General features: G+C 39.8%; 1 protein-coding gene and 1 non-coding gene across 9 annotated transcripts in view; both read left to right on the top strand.

Annotated features, from left to right (window-relative positions):
* Positions 1-23,425, top strand: part of NDUFAF6 (NADH:ubiquinone oxidoreductase complex assembly factor 6) — a 185,057-nt gene that overhangs the window by 149,965 nt on the left and 11,667 nt on the right. For 7 of the 8 annotated variants that reach the window (XM_055286810.1, XM_055286812.2, XM_055286806.2 and 4 more), the window contains 5 exons: positions 2,785-2,887; positions 4,251-4,384; positions 5,711-5,812; positions 9,815-9,871; positions 15,460-16,371. In XM_055286810.1, coding sequence (XP_055142785.1) covers positions 2,785-2,887; positions 4,251-4,384; positions 5,711-5,812; positions 9,815-9,871; positions 15,460-15,588 — 525 coding nt within the window. In that variant the 3' untranslated portion in view covers positions 15,589-16,371. Of the gene's footprint in view, positions 1-2,784; positions 2,888-4,250; positions 4,385-5,710; positions 5,813-9,814; positions 9,872-15,459; positions 16,372-23,425 lie in introns of those variants that run through there. The other variant, XM_055286807.2, reaches the window with a different exon arrangement.
* Positions 12,854-12,960, top strand: LOC129487154 (U6 spliceosomal RNA). Its single transcript, XR_008659255.1, has one exon. It is a non-coding gene; the product is annotated as a U6 spliceosomal RNA (small nuclear RNA).

Raw genomic sequence — 23,425 nt, forward strand, 5'->3', positions numbered from 1 at the left:
CTACAAAGCTACAGTAATCAAATTGTGTGTTACTGATAAAGGGTAGACATATAGATCAATGGAATAGAAATGAGAGTCCAGATATAAACCTATATATTTATAATCAATTGAGTGACAAGGGTGTCAAGACACTTCACTGGGGAAAGAACAGTCTTTGCAACAAATGGTGCTGGGACAATTGGATACCTCTTGCAAAAGAATAAGTTTCGACCCCTCCCTCACACCATATACAAAAATGAACTCAAACTAAATTAAAGACCTAGATGTAAGACCTAAAACTGTGAAACTCTTAGGGGAAAGCATAGGTGTAAACCTTAGTGACTTAGGTTAGGCAGTGGTTTTTTTTTTTTTTTTTTTTTTTTTTGAGATGGAGTCTTGCTCTGTTGCCAGGCTGTGGCAACAGTGACACGATCTTGGCTCACTGCAATCTCTGCCTCCTGGGTTCAAGCAATTCCCCTGCCTCAGCCTCCTAAGTAGCTGAGACTACAGGTGTGCGCCACCACACTCAGCTAATTTTTTTTTTTTTTGTATTTTAGTAGAGATGGGGTTTCACCATGTTGGCCAGGATGGTCTTGATCTCCTGACCTCGTGATCCACCCGCCTCAGCCTCCCGAAATGCTGGGATTATAGGCTTGAGCCACTGCGCCCAGCTAGGCAGTGGTTTTTTAGATGTGATACCAAAGGCACAAGCAAGAAAAGAAAAAATAGATAAATTGGACTAAAAGAAAAAAATTATTTGCCAGTTATATATCTGATAAGGGACAATTATCTAAAATATGCAAGAAACTCTTACAACTCAACAATTAAAAAAACCCTAATTTAAAAATGGGGAAAGGATTTGAGTAGACATTTCTCCAGATAAGGTGTACAAATGACCAATAAGCATCTGAAAAGATGTTCAGCATCTTTTCATTAGAGAAATGCAAATCAAAACAAAGAAACATCACTTCACAGCTGTTGGGATGGCTGTGATAAAAAAGAAAAAAGATGCATGATAACAAGTATTGATGAGAACAGGGAGATGTTAAAGCCTTTTGTACATTGCTGGTGGGAATGTGAAAGGGTGCAGCTGCTTTGGAAAAATAGTTTGGCAACTTTTTCTTCAAAGAGTTAAACATAGGAGCTACCATAGACCCAGAAATTCTACCCCTAGGTTTATACCCAAGAGAAGTGAAAACATACGTCCACCCAGAACTTGTATATGAATGTTTGTAGCAACATTATTCATGAAAGCCCAAAAGTAGAAAGAACTCATAGTCTGTTAATGAGTTGTTAAACAAAATGTTGTATATCCATACAATGGAATATTATTCATAATTTATTCACCTAAAAAGAATAAAGTACCAATAGATGAAGAAAACATTATGTTAACTGAAAGAAGCCAGATACAAAAAGCTACATATTATACGATTCCATTTTTATGAAATGCCCAGAATAGACAAATCCATGAAGACAAAAAGTAGATTAGTGGTTTGCCAGGGCTGAGGAGAGGGGGAAATGGGAAGTGTCTGCTTAATGGATGCAAGTTTTCTTTTGGGGATCATTAAAATATTCTGGAATTAGATAGTAGTGATAGCTGCACAACTTTGTGTTTATACTAAAAACCACTGAATTGTATTATTTGAAGGGATAAATTTTATGGTATGTTAATTATGTCTCAAAAAAAACCATAAAGGATGCATTTTTTTTTTTCTGGAATCATTGCTGGTGTCATTTTCCTTTTTTTTGAGACAGAGTCTCACTCTTGTCACCCAGGCTGGAGTGCAATGGCACCACCTTGGCTCACTGCAACCTCCACCTCCCAGGTTCAAGTGATTCTCCTGCCTCAGCTTCCCAAGTAGCTGGGATTACAGGCGCCTGCCACAATGCCCAGCCGACTTCTTTTGTGTTTTTGGTAGACACAGGGTTTTACCATGTTGGCTAGGCTGGTCTTGAACTCCTGACCTCAGGTGATCTGCCCATCTCAGCCTCCCAAAGTGCTGGGATCACAGGCATGAGCCACTGCACCCACCCTCTTTTTTTTTTTTTTTAAACCCTGCATGTGGCATTTGATGCTTGTGTTAGTTTCTTCTGATTTTAAAGAGGGTGAGATAGGGGATAATATTTTTCGCTAATAATAGTCTTTGTAAAAGTGGCTAAGTGTTCTTGCTATTAGATTCTCATTTTTCTGTTTCTTGCATATAGTGTATTTAGGGAATCAACCCTGTTATTTTATTGAGCATGGTTTCTTTTTAGGGGATGGGGTGGGCACTGGTTTCTGTTTTCTTTTTCTAGGTACCTTTTCCTCATTGAGCATGTAGATTCAAGAGTCAAATATGTGGGTTCCCGTCCCCACCATTTATTTATTAACTATGTGTCCTTGGACATGTTAATGTGTCCATGCCTCAGTTTCTTCATTTGTAAAATGGGAAAAGTATTAATTCCTTATCTCTTGGCGGGGGTGTTGTTTGGGTTAAGAAGATAATGTTTAAAGTGCCTACGTAAGAGCTCAGTAAAGTCAGTTTATTTTGACAACTTGGGCTTCAGATGAAATTAAAAAAACAATGCCATGTCCATGGTGATTTGTACATAGAGGTTATTCCTCATGTCTTATTTTGAGGTGGTGATTTGAAAGTATTGAATGTATAGAACTTTAATATTGTAATGTTTTATCTTATTATGTACTAAATAACATATACTAAATATTTTTATTCGTTCTTCAGTTCTTTGGGGCAAAAAACAGCGCCTTTTCTTTATAAAATATTGACAGTTCAACAGACTTTATTTGCATTTTATTTGATGTAGGAAAAAAATCTAGATGACAAAGCATATCATAATATCAAGGAACTGGAAAATTACGCTGAAAACACACAGAGCTCTCTTCTTTACTTAACACTGGAAATATTAGGTAAGTTGTTTTTCTGTTTCATACTTCTTTTTTCCAATAAAATACCTTTGAGATTTCACTTTTTCATAATTTGGCAATCTAACCAGTTTAGCTCTAAAGCCTTCCTTTGTACTATCTGTAAAGGAACAGTTTTTTTTGTTGTTGTTATTGTTAGCAAGAAGAGGAATTTATATCTCTTTGTAATGCAGAGTAATCCAAGACTCAGGCTGTCATACAGCTACTTTACCTCATGGGAATGTTGAAATTAATAATCTGGTAATTGCAAGTGGATTTACTTTTTTACTATAGCATCTCCTACAATTTGGAAGGCCTATAGCCTGACTCTTCCTTTCCTGTTAATAATACTTATCCATGGAAAAAGAAAAGTAGAAGTAAAACGCTTTTATTTTATTTTTTATTTTTTATTTTTTATTTTATTTAATTTTAATTTTAATTTAATTTAATTTAATTTTAAGATGGAGTCTCGCTTTGTCCCCAGGCTGGAGTGCAGTGGCTCGATCTTGGCTCACTGCAACCTCTGCCTCCCGGATTCAAGTGATTCTCCTGCCTCAGCCTCCTGAGTAGCTGGGACTACAGGGACGTGCCAGCACGCCCAGCTAAATTTTGTACTTTTTGTAGAGATGAGGCCAGAATGGTCTCGATCTCTTGACCTCATGATCTGCCCGCCTCGGCCTCCCAAAGTTCTGGGATTACAGGTGTGAGCCACCGTGCCTGGCCTAAAACTACATTTATAAAAGTTTTTGAGATTTTTCTTTCTCTGCTTTTTTAAAAACAAAATTTTGATGGTAGGATTTCTTCTCTGACTTTGTTGCCAGTTAGTGAGTTCTTATTGAAATAAGGAAATTATTTGGGCCAAGGACAATACCATCTCATTTGAAGAAGGTAATATATATCTTTATACATCCCTAAAAGAATAATACAAGTCCCCATTGCATCTCCCAGGCCTGTTCTGGCCTGCAGCTCTGGTGATATGTTTGCCATCACAATGAAAGGAGGGAGCAAAGAGTAGAATGTTTGTTAAGCATGTTCTTAAAATGAGATCATATGGAAATTGCACAGAGGAGAAGAAATGGAAGACTTGTAAAGGTTTTCCATGATAGCTGATTAAAATTCTAAATGTGTTCTTAGTGTGCTATAGTCTGAGAAAAACTCTTATTTAAAAGTTGAGATTGAGATTTAGATATCTGCTAGTGGTAAATGGTCAACTTGTTTTTGTGCCCAGTTTTTCACTCATAAATCCTGTTTTTCAGATGTAAAACATAGGATAAATGTCTGCTTTTACATGTTTAGGTTATTTCTCTATGCTATTTCTATTGATTTATTATGCACTTAGAGCAGCCCTGTGTAATTTCTGAAATCATAGGTATAAAGGATCTTCATGCAGATCATGCTGCAAGTCATATTGGAAAAGCACAAGGCATTGTCACTTGCTTGAGAGCAACACCGTATCATGGGAGCAGAAGAAAGGTGTTTCTTCCCATGGATATTTGTATGCTGGTAAGGCTGTAATTTGTACCTTTGAATAATTTACCTCAGGAATATGGGGAAGGAAGTTATCTTTTGCTTTTTTGCTTAGTCTATTCAAGTAATAGCTTTGAAAGGAATGCTTATTGCTTACTAAAAATGATCTTCCTCTTTTTATCCCAGAGTTATCAAGTCAGAATTATGTCCACCAGGCATTTTAGGTCTCTGGAGGAGCAATGAGTAGGAAGGTCTAGAGAACCTCATTTGGTATAGCTTCATGTTGATGCCTTGCTCCCTTCCAAGCAACTGCAGTAATTATTCCTAGTGTTCACCTTAGCCTGTTCTTTATTTTATTTTATTGGAGTAAGCCATTTTAAATATCTGTTTATGAGGACTTTGTTTTCTTTTCTTTTCTTTTTTCTTTTCTTTTCTGAGACAAAGTCTTGCTCTGTCGCCCAGGCTGGAGTGCAGTGGCGTGATCTCGGCTCACTGCAACCTCCACCTCCTGGGTTAAAGCGATTCTTCTGCCTCAGCCTCCCAAGTAGCTGGGACTACAGGTGCCCGCCACCACGCCCGGCTAATTTTTTGTATTTTTAGTAGAGACGGGGTTTCACTATGTTAGCCAGGATAGTCTTGATCTCCTGACCTCATGATTTGCCTGCCTTGGCCTCCCAAAGTGCTGGGATTACAGGCATGAGACACTGCGCCCGGCGAGAACTTTGTTTTCTATATGAGATTCATTATTAACTGTTCTTTCAAACTTGTTGTATGTTTCTTTTCTTGCTTGTGTATTTTCGTTCTACCTACAACTTGTTAATTAACATCTTGTTGTGGCCAGGCACGGTGACTCACGTTGTAATTGCAGCACTTTGGGAGGGTCGCTTGAGTCCAGGAGGTTGAGACCAGCGTGGGCAATATAGGGAAACCCCATCTCTACAAAAAATACAAAAATTAGCTGGGTATGTTGGTGCACACCTATAGTCCCAGCTACTCAGGAGGCTAAGGTGGGAGGATCCCTTGAGCCTGGGAGGTTGAGGCTATAATGAGCCATGATTGTACCACTGCACTCCAGCCTGGGTGACAGAGTAAGACCCTGTCACAAAAACAAAAAATCTTGTTGCATGTTCCAGGTGTCACCCCCTCATTTTTGTTTTTTTTTTCTCTCTCTCCACACATGCACACACATGCACGTGCATACATACATTTTTAAAGGCAAAATAGGTGTTAAACTGTACATACTGTTCTGTCACGTGTTCTCTTGTGCTAAGTTAGTTTTAATTGTTAAATTTTCTTTCCTAGGTGAACTGTTGGAAGGAAGTGCTTTTAGATTCCTAATATAATGTATATTTCCCCACACAGCATGGTGTTTCACAAGAGGACTTTCTACGGAGGAACCAAGATAAAAATGTGAGAGATGTAATATATGACATTGCCAGTCAGGCACACTTGCACCTAAAGCATGTAAGTCGGCTTTTTTTTTTTTTGCCAAATCATTTAGGGAATAATCATTTCTAGATGTGGCTGTTCTTAGAACATGGTTATGATATTCCCAACTGGGCAGTCTTTATTCCATTTTTCATTGATTTCCCAGTAGATTTATCTCAGAGTCTGTTGTAAACTTTTCTCACTTAAAAAAGTCCCTCCTCCCACCTCACAGCATATGAATGCGTTCTTTACTGAGTAAATCAAGCCTGAGCTTTCTCATGTGGGCTCTTCTGTGCTCCATCCACTTCTCTCTTGGAAGACAGGGTGTCTTTCTGCATTCCAAGGCTGATGCCTCTCCTCCCCCTCCCAGGGGCTGCACCCTCAGCCACCCCCCAGCTGGTGTTTTCAGTTTGCTTCTCGGATAGGTGGCCTCTTTTATCTTCTGGTTTGTTGCTGCTGCCTTCTGAATTTACAGGCAGCCTGTGGATCCTTCTGTTGGTATTTTTCTCTCCTAGGTGAACTCTTGGAAGAAGTGGTCAGCATTCACTGTTACCTTGGGCCCTTTCCACCTTGGCACTGCTCATCATGCTATGATTTGGCTCCTATCCTGCCCACTCTAATAAACAATCACTAGTTTGGCAATTCTCCTTATTGCCAAATTTAATGGTCATTTACAACTCGTTTTCATGAACTCTTGTTCTTTTTTTGACACCATAGACGTCTTTCTCTCTGTGTCACTTTCTGGTTTTTCTTCCATTGATTCTCTGACTTGGCTTCTGAACTGGTTCCTGATTTCTCCTGCCTGTCACTTTAGTCGTTCCCTAAGAGTTAGTTCTTCACCTCTTAACTTTTCCAGGACTTTGTTTGGAATTTGACACTGTTGACTATACACCTCTTTCTTGAAATTGTCTGTCATTCATCTCCATGGTGTTATTCCTTTCTGGTTCTCCTTGAAGTGTGTCTTGACTTCAGTGGCTCTTGAAGACTTGGTGGAAACTTTCTATTTCCTTAGCTCCCATAATGCTAATTTTTCCTAGTACTTCTTGTGAACCTTTTCTTTTTTTTAGCCTTCAGTAGATGCTAAAGAGTTGGACACTTACCTGCATACCACAGGGCTTTTGCACTTGCTGTTTTTCCTGCTTCTTCCCCTGTACCCCACCTCCACTCCAGTTAGTGCTCAAATGTCACCTTATCACAAAAGTCTTCCCTGGCCATCTTACCTAAAATAATATCTTCCTTTTCCATTACCCTCAGTCTCCTTACCTGGCTTAGCGCTTTTCACTACCTGACGTTAAAAGTTTGCTTATTGCCTCCCCACTTCATTGGAAGTAAGTTGCTTTGTTTGATTCTGTTGTATATTCTTCAGCATCTAAAGTACCTGGTACATTATGAGCACTCAGTAAATATTTATGAAATATTAAATATATAAGTAATCAGATTGTAAGCTCTTTGAGGGCAAAGACTATCTTCACCTTCTTTTTAATTTCATGAATATCTAACAGTTCTCGGCCCTGACAGTGGTATAGATAAAATACATGGAACTTTACGTGAGAAATTACTTAGGACTAACTAGCAGAGTTTTGGGTAAGATCTGAGCACACTACAGAATCATGAGAGGCAGGAAAGCTTTGTGTGGAACCTGAGCAGTCCCAGTCAATGGACATGTAAGGCACCTAAGAAATACCGATTCCTAGGCCTCACTCCCTGGAGACTGGGGTAGTAAATCTGGGATGGGGCCAGGAATTAAAATTTCCAAATGATTTTAAACAGCCGGGTTTGAACACCACTGGTGCATGAGTTATGTGAAATGCTGGTGTATGGGTTATGTGAAATGTGGTCCTGGAAGATAGGTTTGGAATGGTGGATTGAAGAAAGATTATGGAATTGTAGAGGCTTTTGAGAGGCATTAGAGTATTGTGGATGAGAGTGCAAACTCTGGAACCAGAAGCCTGACTTTAAATCCTAATTCTGCCATTTACTAATCATGTAATCTTTTTTTTTATTTTTTATTTTTAAATTTTTTTTTTTTTTTTTTTTTTTGAGACGGAGTCTTGCTCTTTCGCCCAGGCTGGAGTGCAGTGGCGCAATCTCGGCTCACTGCAAGCTCCGCCTCCCGGGTTCACGCCGTTCTCCTGCCTCAGCCTCTCCGAGTAGCTGGGACTATAGGCGCCCGCCACCACGCCCGGCTAATTTTTTGTATTTTTAGTAGAGGTGGGGTTTCACCGTGGTCTCGATCTCCTGACCTCGTGATCCGCCCGCCTCGGCCTCCCAAAGTGCTGGGATTACAAGCGTGAGCCACCGCGCCCGGCCTAATCATGTAATCTTAACCTCTCTGTGCTTCAGTTTCCTAATCTGTAGTAGAGGATCATTTTAGCACCCAGCTTAAAGGGTTATTTGGATAAATGAGTTAACATATATGAAGAGTTTATAATGTAGTGCAGCATATTGTACATGAAATATGTTAGTTTTCATCATCATCATCAAATAAAGCAGTGATATGAGTGTTGCAGAGTAGGAAACCCTGCTAGCAGTGTTTGACACAAGAGAGTTTAGAGGTTGGGTGATCAGTTAGGAGACTTAGGAGAGGAAGAAAGAGTGTCTGATTTAGAGACAGTAGATGTTTATGTGTATATACATTTATATATATATACACACGTGCCCACACATAACAAGTAGAATCAACTAGGCTTGATAACTAATTGGATTGTGGCAAGATCAGATAGAGGGAAAGTTGAAGGTTGCATGAAGAATTCAAGTGTGGCACTTTGATGGTGCCACTCAAAAGCTACAGTGACAACAGAAACTAAAGGTATGTTTGGTGTGGATCATTAGACTTTGGACTAGCTGCTCGACATAATTGAATTTGAGGATAATTGAATAGAAGGAGATGGGCTATTTAAAAAATGCAGGATTGTGACTTTTAAAGGAAGTCAGGACTAAAGATGATATACTTGGGAGTCATCCACATAAAAGGCTTATAATTAAGGCTCCAAGTTTGGATGGTGTTGCTGAAGGAGAATGTACAGAGGACCAGGGGCAGAACCCCGAGGCCCACCTCTGTTTACAAGGTAAAAGGAGAAAGGGCCATTTATGAGGAAGAAAGAGAAGGAAAGAATATTCAGAGGAATACAACTGAGAGCCAGTGTCTTGAAAATCAAGGGAGGAGAAGATTTAAGAAAGAGCAATATCAGAGTTTTACATGCTACAGAGAAATTGAAGAGAAAAGATAGATGTGGTGATTAGTAAATCATGGATGATCATAGAGTAATTTCAGTAGATGGTTGGGGGTCAAACTGGAGTATAATGGATTAAGAAGTAAGTCAGGAAGTAGAGGGCTCTTCCTGGTGTTAGGGACAATATAAATGAAGACATGGAGACAAGAGTGGGCTTGGCGAACACAGGATGATGGGCAATCAGCCTGAGTGACCAGGTGTTCGTAGCTCATAGTGGTAGGGAGTTAGGTTGGATGGACGAGGTTAGAGTCAAGATGTGGAGGCCTTTGAATTCCAGGATGAATTGTTGAAACTTGACCTATCAGGGAATTAAAGAAGGTAAAAATGAAATGATGATGTAAGGACATTAATTTGTCTGGCTGCATGGAACGAATTAAAGGTCAGGGAACACAGGCAAGAAGATCACCTAGGAGGATCTTATTCATTTAAACAGGAGATAAAGTCAGTCTAAGCTAGGGGTGCACAGGACTTGGTAATGCAAGTATTTTTTCATTTTCCCCTTACTACAGAGCTGGGGAGTCAAAGTTATTATGAGATATTGTAAGGTAGCTGGAAGATGCTAAAGCCAATCTGTAAGATTTTTTTAGTAAAATCTTCAGTAAAAATCTCTAAGAACTTTTACTACAGTAGTTGCTTTTTCCTGAGTCCTTTAGGCCTAGGAAACTAATCTTAATCTGCAGGAGATGAGCTGTTTTCTTGCATTTGAGAGGCCCTATCAGTATTGTTAAACTGCTGGTGTTGCTTTCAGAGGGAGAGTGTTTATTTGCTTAATTTTAAACGAGCTTCCTTTCCTCTTCCTTTTTAGGCTAGGTCCTTTCACAAAAGTGTTCCTGTGAAAGCATTTCCTGCTTTTCTTCAGACGGTAAGTAGATTAACAGAGAAGGCTGTATAATTAGTGAAGCAGATGTGTATGATCTGTTTTTATATTTTATAAAGTTCCCAATGAACTTCTTTAGTTTGGAGCCTTTGTTTTTGTTTCCCTCCCTCATGGCGGCTTTCGTTAGTTACTGATGCTTTTGCTGAGGGTCATTACTGTGTTTCTCAGAGGCAGGTGAGCTGAGTTTTTAGCACTGACTTTGCAGCCAGATTGCATTGGCTTGAATCTGTTTTGCCCCTTACTAGCAATGGGACCTTAAATTCCTTATAACCACATTCCTCAGTTTACTCTTAGGTGAAATGGGAATAATAGGAGAAACTACCTTGTAGGATTGTTAGGCTGCTTATAGCTATGTAAGTATTACTATTCTTTTCATTTTTTTCTCCATTGTGACCTGACCACATTGTAGCACTAGTTCCAGAACAGTGGTTCATAGCCCACTGCTGAGCTGGTTGCAGTAGGGTAAGCTACTGGAAAACTTTTTAAAAATATAGATTCCTGGAGTCTTCTTACTTAGTAAGACTTTTGGGATTGAGGAGGAGGCCAGTTCCTAGGAGAATCTGTGATTTTAAGGAGTTCCCCAGGTGATTCTGATGCGTAGACAGGTTTGGGAACTGTTGTTCTAAAACTACATAGAGAAGTGATAATTGCTACCAGTTACTTAGAACCTTTTATGAGACAGGCCCTGGGTTAGGTCATTCCATCATTATTCCTAGTCTTCCTAGCAAAAATATGGTTACTTCATTTTATAGATAGAAACAAAGGTTCAAAGATTTGTAGTCCTTGAAAATTGTAAACTTACACATTTTCTGTAATACCAAACGTATCTTCTACCTTTTCCCCTGAAATATACTTAGAGATTCATTTCGATCCCTTCACACCCTCTGTCTTAGTGTTCAGGTCTGCGTGTGTGAAGTCATTTTGCTTCTTAATTGAGCTTTTGCTAATTATAAAAGTAGTACATTAATATTTTAAATTTTCATAGTGTAAGAGAATACAAAAGAAATTAGAGTTCTCACAATTCCACCCTATCTAATGTCTGTTCATCTTTCTGAACCTTTCATATACATATAATCATACATGTATTTTGTGTATGTCAACATGTTATTCTGTATCACCCTGTTTAGTGGTAATTTGATGGATATACCATCAGCTGTTTAACATACTAAGTAAGCTTCGTAAAGGTTAAGGACTTTGTTTTATTAACTTCTGTGGAAAAAGGTGGTTCTCAACCCTGGCTGCCCATTAGAATCACTTGGAGAGCTTTAAAAAGACCTAAACAATGCTTGGCCGCCCCGCTCCAGACCAATTATATTGGTGGACTCAGGCATTGATACTTTTTAAAAGCTTCCCCTTTTACTTTTCTTTCTTTTTTTTTTTTTGGAGGCAGAGTCTCACTTCATCGCCCAGCCTAGAGTGCAGTGGTGTGATCTTGGCTCACTGCAGCCTCTGCCTCCCAGGTTCAAGTGATTCTCAAGCCTCAGTCTCCTGAGTAGCTGGGATTACAGACGTGCACCACCATGCCTGGCTAATTTTTTTGTATTTTTAGTAGAGACAGGTTTTCCCATGTTGGCCAGGCTGGTCTTGAACTCCTGGCCTCAAGTGATTTGCCTGCCTTGGCCTCACAAAGTGCTGGGATTACAGGTGTGAGCCACCGTGCCCGGCTTTTTTTTTTTTTTTTTTGAGACAGAATCTCATTCTGTTGCCCAGGTTCCCAGGTTGGAGTGCAGTGGTGGAGTCATGGCTCACTGCAGTCTCAACCTCTCAGGCTCCAGTGATCCTCCCACCTCAGCCTCCCAAATAGTTAGTAGCACAGGCATGTACCATCACACCCAGCTAATTTTAAAAACTATTTTTGGAAGAGATGGAATCTCAGTATGTTGTCCAGGCTGGTCTTGAACTTCTGAACCTAAGCAATCCTCCAGCCTTGGCCTCTCAAAGTATTGAGATTACAGGCGTAAAACACCGTGCTCAGCCCCCTTTAGTTTTAATTGTGAGGTGTGGCTAGGCCTAAAAACCACTATCATAGACCAGTGGTTCCCAAAATGTCCCTGGACCAGCAATATCTACCTCACTGGGGAACTTGTTAGAAATGCAGATCTTGGGCTCCCCCCACAGACCTGCTGAATCAGAAACTCTGGGGGTGGGGCCCAGCTCTCAGCTTCTGTTTTTTTTTTTTTTTTTTTTTTTTTTTTAAGACGGAGTCTTGCTTTGTTGCTCAGGCTGGAGTGTAATGGCATGATCTCGGCTCACTGCAGCCTCTGCCTCCCAGGTTCAAGCGATTCTCCTGCCTCAGCCTCCCGAGTAGCTGGGATTACAGGGATGCGCCACCACGCCCGGATAATTTTTATATTTTTAGTAGAGGAGGGGTTTTGCCATGTTGGCCAGGCTGGTCTTGAATGCCTGACTTCAGGTGATCCGCCTGACTTCAGGTGATCCACCTGCCTTGGCCTCCCACAGTGCTGGGATTACAGGCGTGAGCCACCGTGCCCAGCTCCAGTTCTCAGTTTCTGTCCTGTGCCAAGAGAGACTAGAGTGGCAACGTGGCAATTCCTGAGGTGCTGCTTCTGTCATACACCCTCATTCCAGCTTGGACAGGGCCTCTTACTTGTTTTATATATGGGGCATCTGTTAATTATTTTGTTCAAGGAAAGGATTTGTAGTTTAAAAACTCTTTGAATATGACTAATCTAGGTATAGTATATTCTTCATAGATGAGGTTTCAATAATTCATATTCAGAAATCTGTAATGTCTTTGAGAGTTTCACAGTTACTCAGTTTATTTACCATTAGCCAGACTTTACTTTGAACCAAAGCCTGATGTAAAAATACCCACTTGAGCTGTAATTTTGAGGTCACATTTCCTCTGTATTTTAATGGAATTTTGTCCTAATCCTAAAAGCAGTACATTTTCATAGTAAAGATTTGGACAATATAAACAGTATTAGGAGAAAATAGCAATCACCCATGCTTGCTTCGGCAGCACATATACTAAATTTGGAACGATACAGAGAAGATTAGCATGGCCCCTGTGCAAGGATGACACACAAATTCATGAAGCATTCCATTAAAAAAACAAAATCACCTATAATTCTAACACCAAAAGATAACTGCTAGTCATTCTGGGGTTTTTGGAAATGAATTTTTATGTATAGTTGAAATTACACTTCATATGTTAGTGTACTGTTTATTGAGCATTTTTTTGAATCATTTAAAAAAATGTATAAATGTAACACTTAATGGCTATATAATATTCTATTATGTATCTATACCTTAATTTTGTTAACTATTCCTTATAATTAAATGTCATAAAGCTATTAAAATTAACATAATTCTTACAGATAGCAAGTTGATCACAGTATATTAAGGGATAAAAAAGCAAGTTACAGAACATGAAATAGCATGAGCTTTCTTTGCAAAGAAAGGGAACATCTGAAAGGAAGTACACTAAAATATTTTCAAAACCAAGAGAACATGTGAAAGAAAGTACACTGAAATATTTTCAAAGCTTTTTATTCTCTTTTAAACTTGTTAATATTTGCTATATATTAAATGAATATATCTGTCTAGGTATATATATTGCAATGTATAGCATAATAAACACCCGTGAACTTACCACTCGAGCCAGGAACTAGTCTGTCACCATTAAACTGGACTCAAGTTTTTCCCATCTCATTCCCCTGCCACTGTCTTCATTTTTAGGTAGCTCTCCTCAATTTTGTGCATATTATTTCCTTGCTTTTATTCCAAGAAGGCTTTCATCATTTTATATATTCCTGAACAACATATTGCTTAGTTTTGTTTTTGAGCTTTATAAAAATGGATCATTTTCTATTGATGTCTTTTAGGACATGTGCACACTCTTAATGTTTCTGAGATTTGTACATATTACTGCATCTACCTATAGTACATTCACTTCACTGTAGTATAATATTAATATTTCATTGTACGATTCCTCTTTTTTTCGATCAAAGAATTTCTGTATTTATTTTTTTTTTTGAGATGGAGTCTCTGTCACCCAGGCTAGAGTGCAGGCTCACTGCAGCCTTGACCTCCCAGGCTCAAGACATCCTCCCACTTCAGCCTCCCAAGTAGCTGGGACTATAGGCGTACACCACCACAGTCAGCTAATTGTTTTTGTATTTTTTGAGAAATGGGGTTTTGCCGTGTTGCCCAGGCTAGTCTTGAACTCTTGAGCTCAAGCAATCCACCTGCCTCGGTCTCCCAAAGTGCTGGGATTACAGGCATGAGCCGCCGCGCCTGGTCTCTGGATTGTTTCTAAGTTTCTTGCTAATATAAAACAAGGCAGCTGGGACATTGATGCATGTGTCTCCTGTTGTCTGTATATGTAAGTTTAGGGTTTTAAAAAGTAGATAATGGCCGGGCACGGTGGCTCATGCCTGTAATCCCAGCACTTTGGGAGGCCGAGGAGGATGGATCACGAGGTCAGTAGTTCAAGACTAGCCTGGCCAATGTGGTGAAACCCTGTCTCTACTAAAAATACAAAAAATTAGCTGGGCGTGGTGGCGTGCACCTGTAGTCCCAGCTACCCTGGAGGCTGAGGCAGAAGAATTGTTTGAACCCAGGAGGCGGAGGTTGCAGTGAGCCAAGATCATGCCACTGCACTCCAGCCTGGGTAACACAGCAAGACACTGTCTCAAAAAAAAAAAAAAAAAAAAGTAGGTAATGAATTTGTTTGTATTTCACTCATATATATATAAAAGTATAGGAAAAAAAGTCTGGAAGAAAATATTTTTTGTTTTTGTTCTCATCTGCATATTCTAAAGAATCTATAGTCATAATCCCTGCATTGATCCCCCAGGTTCTGTGCTGCAGAACTCTAGGGGGCGCTGCTTATGTGGACTGAGGAGGTCTGGTGCCGCTTAGAAAGGTGGAGCACAAAACTGAGTGACCTGCCTGTTTAACAAAAATGTTATTAAAATAAAATAAAAATTTATAAATTAATCAAGACAATTGAAAACCAAAAAAGAAAGATACTGCACGTCGTTGGTGTTTTCTGTGCTGCTGCTATCCTTGTAAAAACTTTGTCAAGTTTTTTGTGGTGGGGAAAGGATGGGGTGATAATTTTGCCTGGTTGAAAATCATGTGCTCTAGCAACAACGTGGAAACCTGTTCAACTTCTTCACAAAATAATTTCTTAAAAGACAACTTGAGCTCCCCCTCATGGTACACTACATTTGGGGGATCGGGGTGGGGATGTTTCATTTTCCCTGATTGAAACAGCCTTTTTGCTTTCCACCAAATCTAGTAATAAGGCCAGGCAAACATGATTTTGCTAATCCTTTTGTCTTGACCAAAGCTTTTTATATTATGAGCAGAAGAGGCTTGGTTTTTCTAGTACTAGCTCTGTGATACCCTTTTACTGGTCTAATAGAAACTTCTTAGATGTCTTTTTCTTTCTCTCTTTTAAAATTCTCACTTAAATTCTTATTATATAGAAAACCATCTCAGGGAAACTAAAATAGCTAAATACTTGTAATTATTCTTTAGTTTTTTTTTTTTTAAGTCTTGATCATTTTATGATCTGGTGATCACTATTCTCTTTTTTCCAGGTTTCTCTAGAGGACTTTCTAAAGAAAATTCAGCGAGTGGATTTTGATATATTCCACCCATCTTTACAGCAGAAGAATACATTACTTCCATTATATTTGTATATTCAGTCATGGAGAAAAACATATTAAAATAACTTCATGGCACTGATGTTAATTCTAGTCTATTAGTTTTATAAAAGTTAGGATTCTTATTTAGGAACAAAGGAAATGACTGTTAAGGAGAAAATGAATTTATTGGATGGGATGTCAAGTAGCTCACAAAATTGATGAGAAGTTGCCGTGGGACTAGGGTGCCAAGACTGCTGAGATTCTGGCAGAGGCATCGCCATTGGCACCCCCAGCCCAGACAGTGTCTGCTATGCTGTCTCTGGAAGCTGGAGCTCCAACAGGGAATATTGGTGTAGCTGTGCATAGGCCATAAGCCACATTTGAGCCAGTGGGCAGGGAGAGGGAATGCCATCCTCCCTTCACCACTGGGGAAGGAAATGGGAAAGGGCTCAAGTTATCATAGGGGCTTACATGCTGAGCAGCTATAACCTAGGTGTTCAGAACACCTGGAAGATGCATTTATTTAGGGGTCACAAAGAGTGAAATTAATATTTGAGGAGTATCACTCACGTGTTGTGGGCTTTATATCCCTAACGTTTAATTTTTACAATCTTGTGTAAAAATTTATCCATGATAATAACGTAACTTCTTTAAGGTTGGAGTGGCTGGCAAGAGCAGAGCCTTAATTTGACTTTAGCTCTGGCTGGTCTGGAAGCTTTTACTTTTTGGTTAATCCCACTGCCTCACTCTGTCATTCAGCATTATCATGATCGTGAACAAAATTGTACTGACAAAGTTTGTATAAGTGATATGAACGGTATTGTATTGAACATCCATTAAAGGGTTGCTACACTTTATACTGTACATTCTGCGCTATACATTGTGCTTCCCAGTGATGAGCCCTGTGCTGTATACTTGCATCAGTGTTCTCATTTGGTTAAACCTATGAAATAAGGCACATTTTTGTTCATTAAACTTTTAAATTGTTTGAGACCAGCCTGGGCAACATCCAAAACCCCATCTCGACCAAAAATACATAAACTAGCCAGGTGTGGTGGTGCATGCCCAGCTGCTAGGAAGGCTGAGGTGGGAGGATTGCTTGAGCCCAGGAGGGTGAGGCTGCAGTGAGGCATGAGTGTACTCCATCCTGGGTGACAGAGCAAGACCCCGTCTCAAAGACAAACGAATAATAATTAATAATATAAAACTTTTAGAAAATGCGTAACAATTGGAAAAACCAAAATTTTTTACGTTGCTGGTAATTGGGCGATCTGACTCTAAATGAATCTCACTCTCAGGACCAGGATTATGCCAGTTTCCTTTTTCCTGTATTTTCAGTAGTCTTGTTTTCTGCCCCATTCGGCTCTACCTCATTTAAGTCTTTGGTATCAGCTATGAATTAGTGCCTGCTTAAATTGTGAGTGGCTTAAAATGTTACATTTTTGCAAATTCAAACTGAGAGCTTTTGGAGCACAAGAATACATTGTTTCATTCATCTTGACATCACCCCCTCCACACACCTAGAATGGCTTCTGATTGAGAGCAAGTAGAGATTAATTAATGTATAGTTGAATGAATGTGCAATGTGGTTGTATATGCTAGTAGACTCTTAGTTGGTACTGATGCTGAAAGTATATCCCATTCTTTAATTCTGTGGCTTTCAAGAGCCATTCAGCTTATCTTCAAATGAAAATACAAGGAAATGAGGCTGGGTGTGGTCGCTCACGCCTGTCATCCCAACACTTTGGGAGGCGGAGGCGGGTGGATCACCTGAGGTCACGAGTTCAAGACCAGCCTGGCCAACATGGTGAAACCCCATCTCTAGTTAAAATACAAAAATCAGCCAGGCATTGTGGCGGGAGCCTGTAGTCCCAGCTACTCTGGAGGCTGAGGGAGGAGAATCACATGAACCTGGGAGGTAGAGGTTGCAGTGAGCTGAGATCGCGCCACTGCACTCAAGCCTGGGCGACAGAGCGAGATTCCATCTCAAAAAAAAAAAAAGAAAGAAAATACAAGGAAATGGGACATGTTTCCTCTTGGGATTCTGAGTGATCCAGGGTTGAAAAGTTCATTAGAGAGTCTTTGTTAGGGAGCATTGTCTGCAGGTCTTCCCAGGTTAAATTTGGCAGCAATCATCTAAGCGTCTTCGTTCCTTTCTAAGGGTCTTAAAAGGGGGGTTTAATTACGCGACTGGATTAGTGGATTCTTTGCTGGCTCAGAAGCCAATTTATTAAGTAAATAATTTCAAAATACTTTCTAAACCATTTTAAATTTGATGCTTATAGATTTGGATGAACTAAAGTTACCAATCTAGAGATTCAAGTGGAGTCTTTATCAGTGAAATTTACTGTACTATTAATTTCCTGGTGTAAAAGATACTCCCTTAGATGATGCTGGCATTCTTTTTGATTTTTTCAAATCTCTGGGTTTTTATTAGAATATTTTAAAGGAGTCAGATACATTTCCAAACCATTTTAGATGTGCTTTGTTTTGAATAAGTGGATAGCAGATAACATATTAAGTATAAATTACAGATTATTCTCAATGTAGGTAAAGTTGCATATCATTATGAAATAAGTTTTGGGTAGTTCTCAATCAATTGGCAATATTCTTTCTCTGCTTGTGGTTGAAGCTCTCCTTTTGATGAAATTGAATTCTTGAGAAATGTAACTGTAGCTAACACTTACTGAACACAAACTCGAACAGGTGGTGTACTTTGCACTTTTATGCTTTAACTCTCACAGTGAAGTAGGCCTTTATTTTCCAAATGATAAAACAGTCCCAGAGATGTTAAGTTCAAGGTCATGGAGACATTAGTACTAGAGCTGGATGCCAAATCCACATTAGTTCAATGCCAAAGCCCAAAGCCCATTATTATTTTTTTTTACCATTCTTGAGATTGTCAAGTAAACTGCCAAGTTTAAAAGCTCAAAGGCACAACAATTTTTACAAATAAGTATTACTGCTTAAATTTCAGGTACAAATTAGGTTAAAAAAGGTAATTACTACATAAATTCCAACTGCAAATTAGGTGAGAGAGAAATAAGCAATTGAAATAGGTGTTAGGTGCTGGTCACTGGGTGTATATGGTGGGGGAGTGTGGGGGATACTTCACCGGCTTGGCAGTCAAAGAAGGTTTCCCAGAGGAGATGGCATGTGAATAGTGTCAGGAAGATTGGGTAGGACCCAGGGCTTGGGGAGGGGGTGTTGACGTTTTTGTGGGGAGGTCCTGGCTGAAGAAGCAGTGTGTACAAAGGCCAGGAAACGGAATGGATGGTCTATGTCAAGACTCTTGATTTTTTTGCCTTTAACTTACTTATGTAAAAAGAACAGAATGTTCAGAGTTCTTAAGAAAGTTTGTGAATAAAGTGACCACATCCCCTGATCTACTGAAACACTGAATTAAGATCAGAGACTTGTGAGTTTATATTTTTTCCATTTCAGCAAATCCCTAGGTGCCCTTGGATTTGTTTTAGCTCATATAAATTGGACTTTCTGAAGATATTGGCTTAATCGATTGCCTTGTCCAGAAAGATCCTTAGAGTTGTAAACATTATGTGGTTCTTTACTGAAAATAAAACAAAACATCCTACTGTTTGTTCCTGCAAGGAACACAGGTTCAGAATTGGGAAGGGTGTTGGAAATGGGTCAGAAGGAGGGGAGAAGAGTTGAGGGAATGCATTAAAATAATTTTGACACTTCATTTTACCTACTTTTTTTTATAATGAATATTTTTTTGGGTGGGAGGAGGGGAGGGGAGAAGAGTTGAGGGAATGCATTAAAATAATTTTGACACTTCATTTTACCTACTTTTTTCTATAATGAATGTATTTTTTTGGATAACTACAAAGTTATTTCTTAAAAGTTAGGACTCTCCAAATGAGAAAGATGCTTGTAGAATGTGAAGGTGATTAAATTTATGGAACAATAAATAGATAGGTAGACATACATTTTCTGTCATATCAGTATATACTAGTTAAGAGTTTGCTCAACAGCAAAAAGGAATATTTGGCACAATAAATTATTAAATATGTAACTCATTCTGTAGTATAAGCTGAAAAATACAAAGAGTTATTAGCTACAGGACAGTAGAGTATTGTACAGTGATGTGAAGTACTTTTAAGAGTGTGGGCTGGGCATGGTGGTTCATGCCTGTAATCCCAGCACTTTAGGAGGCCGAGGCAGGTGGATCCCTTGAGCCCAGGAGTTCAAGACCAGCCTGGGCGACATGGCAAGACCCCATCTCTACAAAAAATATAAAGATTAGCTAGGTATAGTGGTGAATGTCTGTAGTCCCAGCTACTCCGGTGCCTGAGGCGGGAGGATTGTTTGAGCACAGGAGGCGGAGGTTGCAGTGAGCCAAGCAAGATCATGCCACTGCACTGCAGCCTGGGCGACAGAGACCCTGACTCAAAAAAAAAAAAAAAAAAATAAGAGTGTGCGTGAACTCCAGAGGAGCCCGTGTGGGTTCAGTCCTAGCTCTGCCACCCTAAGAGTTGTGTAACCTCAGCAAGTTACCCCAAGCCTCTGTTGCTCCATTTGTAAAATAGGCAAATCATATCAACCTCAGTGGTGGTTGTGAGGAATAAATGAATTTCTCCATGTAAAGTGCTTAGAATAGTGACCTACATCTAGTAAAAAACACACGTTAATATTATTGTACAAAAGACACAGACTGGAAGCCTGAACCAAATTAGGCCTGCAGGCATATTTTGTTTTGCAAGCATGGCATTTGAAAAAGAATGAGAAATTGAATGTTTTAGACAGGATGTGTCCTCTCCAATTGGCCACAGGTCCAGGCATGAGCTATTATCTCAAACTCAGCCTGACTCAAACATTCATGTTACTTGCTTACTCTAAATACTTGTGCTTGTGACCAACTGGTTCAGGAGAATCGGTGCATGGTAGATTAATAACAAGGGATCTGCAATTTGAGGCTGACTTCACAAAGCACAGCCATGCTTTCTCCCAAAATGCCTGTTGTCTTTTAACTAATTACACATTTCTCCCTCACTTAGGCATATTACTTGAGTGTAAGACAATGTTTTATTTGTCTTTGTATACCCAGAACCTAAAGTAGATCCTGTTGCTGCTCCAAAAGTCCTTGTGGTTCGAATGAACATGCTGTAGTATCATGTGGGCTGGGGGCTCTCAGGAAATGTAAATGGGGGTTCTGTCTGATACGTGAAGGACTAACTGAATATGAGAAAGATGGAACTGGAAGAGTCTGTGTCAAAGCTGTGGTGTCTGGGCAACACATGGGACATTCAAGAAACCAGGTCATTAAGTACAGCTGGAAAGCAGAGTGAGGAAGAAGTGAGGCTGGAAGGATAAGGAAATCATAGGCCACATTAAGGTGTTTGGATTTTAAGAGTGACATGAGATTTGAAAACAAGTACTTCTCCACAGGGTCCATAACACATGTATTTTGTGTATATCCTAATGGAGATTATCTACAATGTTTCTAATGTAATCATATCTTTAGATAAGCAGTGCCTTTTGAATCAGATATGAGATAGAATGTTTTTATTGTTATTTGATAAGTCTGTGGGTTGATATTTTATTCCCCTCCACAAATACTGTTTTCCTGTAGTGGCTCACGCCTGTAATCCCAACACTTTGGGAGCCCGAGGTGGGTGGATCACAAGGTCAGGAGTTCAAGACCAGCCTGGCCAACATGATGAAACCCTGTCTATTAAAAATACAAAAATTAACCAGGCATGGTGGTGGGTCCCTGTAGTCCCAGCTACTTAGGAGGCTGAGGCAGGAGAATCGCTTGAACCCAGGAGGCAGAGGTTGCAATGAGCCGAGATCGCGCCACTGCCCCCCAGCCTGGGTGACGCAGGGAGACTCTGTCTCAAAACAAAACAAAACAAAAAAACAGTCCTGCCTTGGTGTACTCTGTGTTTTCCCTTTTATTTTTAATCACGATTAATCTGCCCAGCTGCTTAGTTATATAATAATATCCTGTGTGTTTAAACACAGGCCTACATAATGAATTTCTCAGAAAGCAAGTTCAAGAGCTTTTTTTTAAAAACCACAGGATCTCTTTTATGGACACCACAAGGATTCTTTAGGAATACAACATTGCTTTGAGAAGCTATTTCGCTATGTCCTATATTTGTTTCTTGCTGCAGTCTTTTTTTTTTTGAGACGTCCTGCTCTGTCACCCAGGCTGGAGTGCAGTGGCATGATCTCTGCTCACTGCAAGCTCCGCCTCCAGGGTTCACACCATTCTCCTGCCTCAGCCTCCCAAGTAGCTGGGACTACACGTGCCCGCTACTACGCCCGGCTAATTTTTTTTTTTTTTTTTTTTGTATTTTTACTAGAGACGGGTTCACCGTGTTAGCCAGGATGGTCTTGATCTCCTGACCTCGTGATCTGCCCGCCTCAGCCTCCCAAAGTGCTGGGATTACAGGCGTGATTCCCTGCACCCAGCCTCTTGTTGAAGTTTTATATGATGTCAGTTTTCTAAATTGATTAAGAAATTTCTCAAGTTAATCAACATAAAGACGCTGCCTACATCCCTTTCTTGTAAGCTGTTCCATTTAAGATGTTAGAAATAGATCTGTTTGAATCTTGCTTTGAGGGAATGTGTAATACACTCTTTCTTAAGAGGTCATTTGAAAAATGAATATGTTTATTTTCTTCTTACACAACTAACTCCCATGTGTTCTTTGCAAAAATCATGGGGAAAAAAATAAACACAAAAGTGTAAAGGGAAAATATTTTAAAAGTCACCCATAATTTCACCAGGTAAGAGATAGCCCCTGTGATATTATCATTCATTCGTGTGTGTGTGTGCGCGCGCGTGTGCATGATTTCTGGCTTATAATTCCCATAGCCCTTGTTACAGTCTTTTGTTACAATGTTGGAGGGCTTTAGGCCTCAGAAGCAGGCCTCGGAAAACAATCTCTCTGACCTTTTGCCCTCCCTTCACCTGCTCCTTTTTTTTTCTCAAGGCAAGACTCTAATCTTCCCTCACCTTTCTGACTGTGGGTGATAAGACTCCCATTTCAGAAGGGGTGCTGCCTCATATGCTGGGGGAAGGAATGCTCCTCAGAGAAGCCAAGAAGAATCTAAATGGATGGGCCTTGCTGGGTTTCCTCAGTCTACGAGCTTAGATCATACCCTTTTTGTTCATTCATATTTCTGCACAGTTGTCAATTATGCCTATCCCACGAAGTCTCCATAAAAGGCCAAGAGAACAGGGTTTGGAACGTCCAGATAGCTGAACATGTGGAGGTTCCTGGAGGGTGGAGCTCCCAGGGAGGGCATGAAAGCTTCATGCCCCTTCCCCCATATGTCACCATGCAGCTCTTCATCTGTATCCTTTATAATGAGCTAGTAAACGTGTTTCCCTGAGTTTTGTGAGCCTAGGCTCTAGCAAATTAATTGAACCCAAGGAAGGAGTCATGGACACCCCAATTTATAGATGTTTGGTCAGAAGCACAGGTAAAACAACCTTGGGCATGCAATTGGTATGGGAAGTAGGGGGCAGTCTTGGGGCCTGAGCCTTCAACTTGGATCCAACGCTATCTCTAGGTAGATAGTGCTGGAATTTAATGGGAGGTCCCCTGGCTGGTGTCCACTGCAGAACTGATGGCTTGCTGGTGGGGAAAAATTTACACATATTTCTACTGACAACCACTATTAACGTTTTGGTCTATGTCCTCCTCTGTTTTTTTTTCCCCCTTGGCATACATATAAGTACATTCTACATGTTGTTTTTTAGTCTACATTTTAATTTAGAAATACAATGTAGAAAAGAAGAGATTAGAAAAATATTCTTAATTTTTCTGTAGAAGATGTTTTATTTAGTGGGAGTATATTCTTTTCTCTTATTTTGCAGTTATAATCCAAATGTACTTAAGGCCTCCCAGCCTTATGAGGTCTACCTTTCCTTTAATAACCAAAT

Source organism: Symphalangus syndactylus, chromosome 7 (assembly GCF_028878055.3).
Source record: "Symphalangus syndactylus isolate Jambi chromosome 7, NHGRI_mSymSyn1-v2.1_pri, whole genome shotgun sequence".
Classification (NCBI taxonomy): Eukaryota; Metazoa; Chordata; class Mammalia; order Primates; family Hylobatidae; genus Symphalangus; species Symphalangus syndactylus.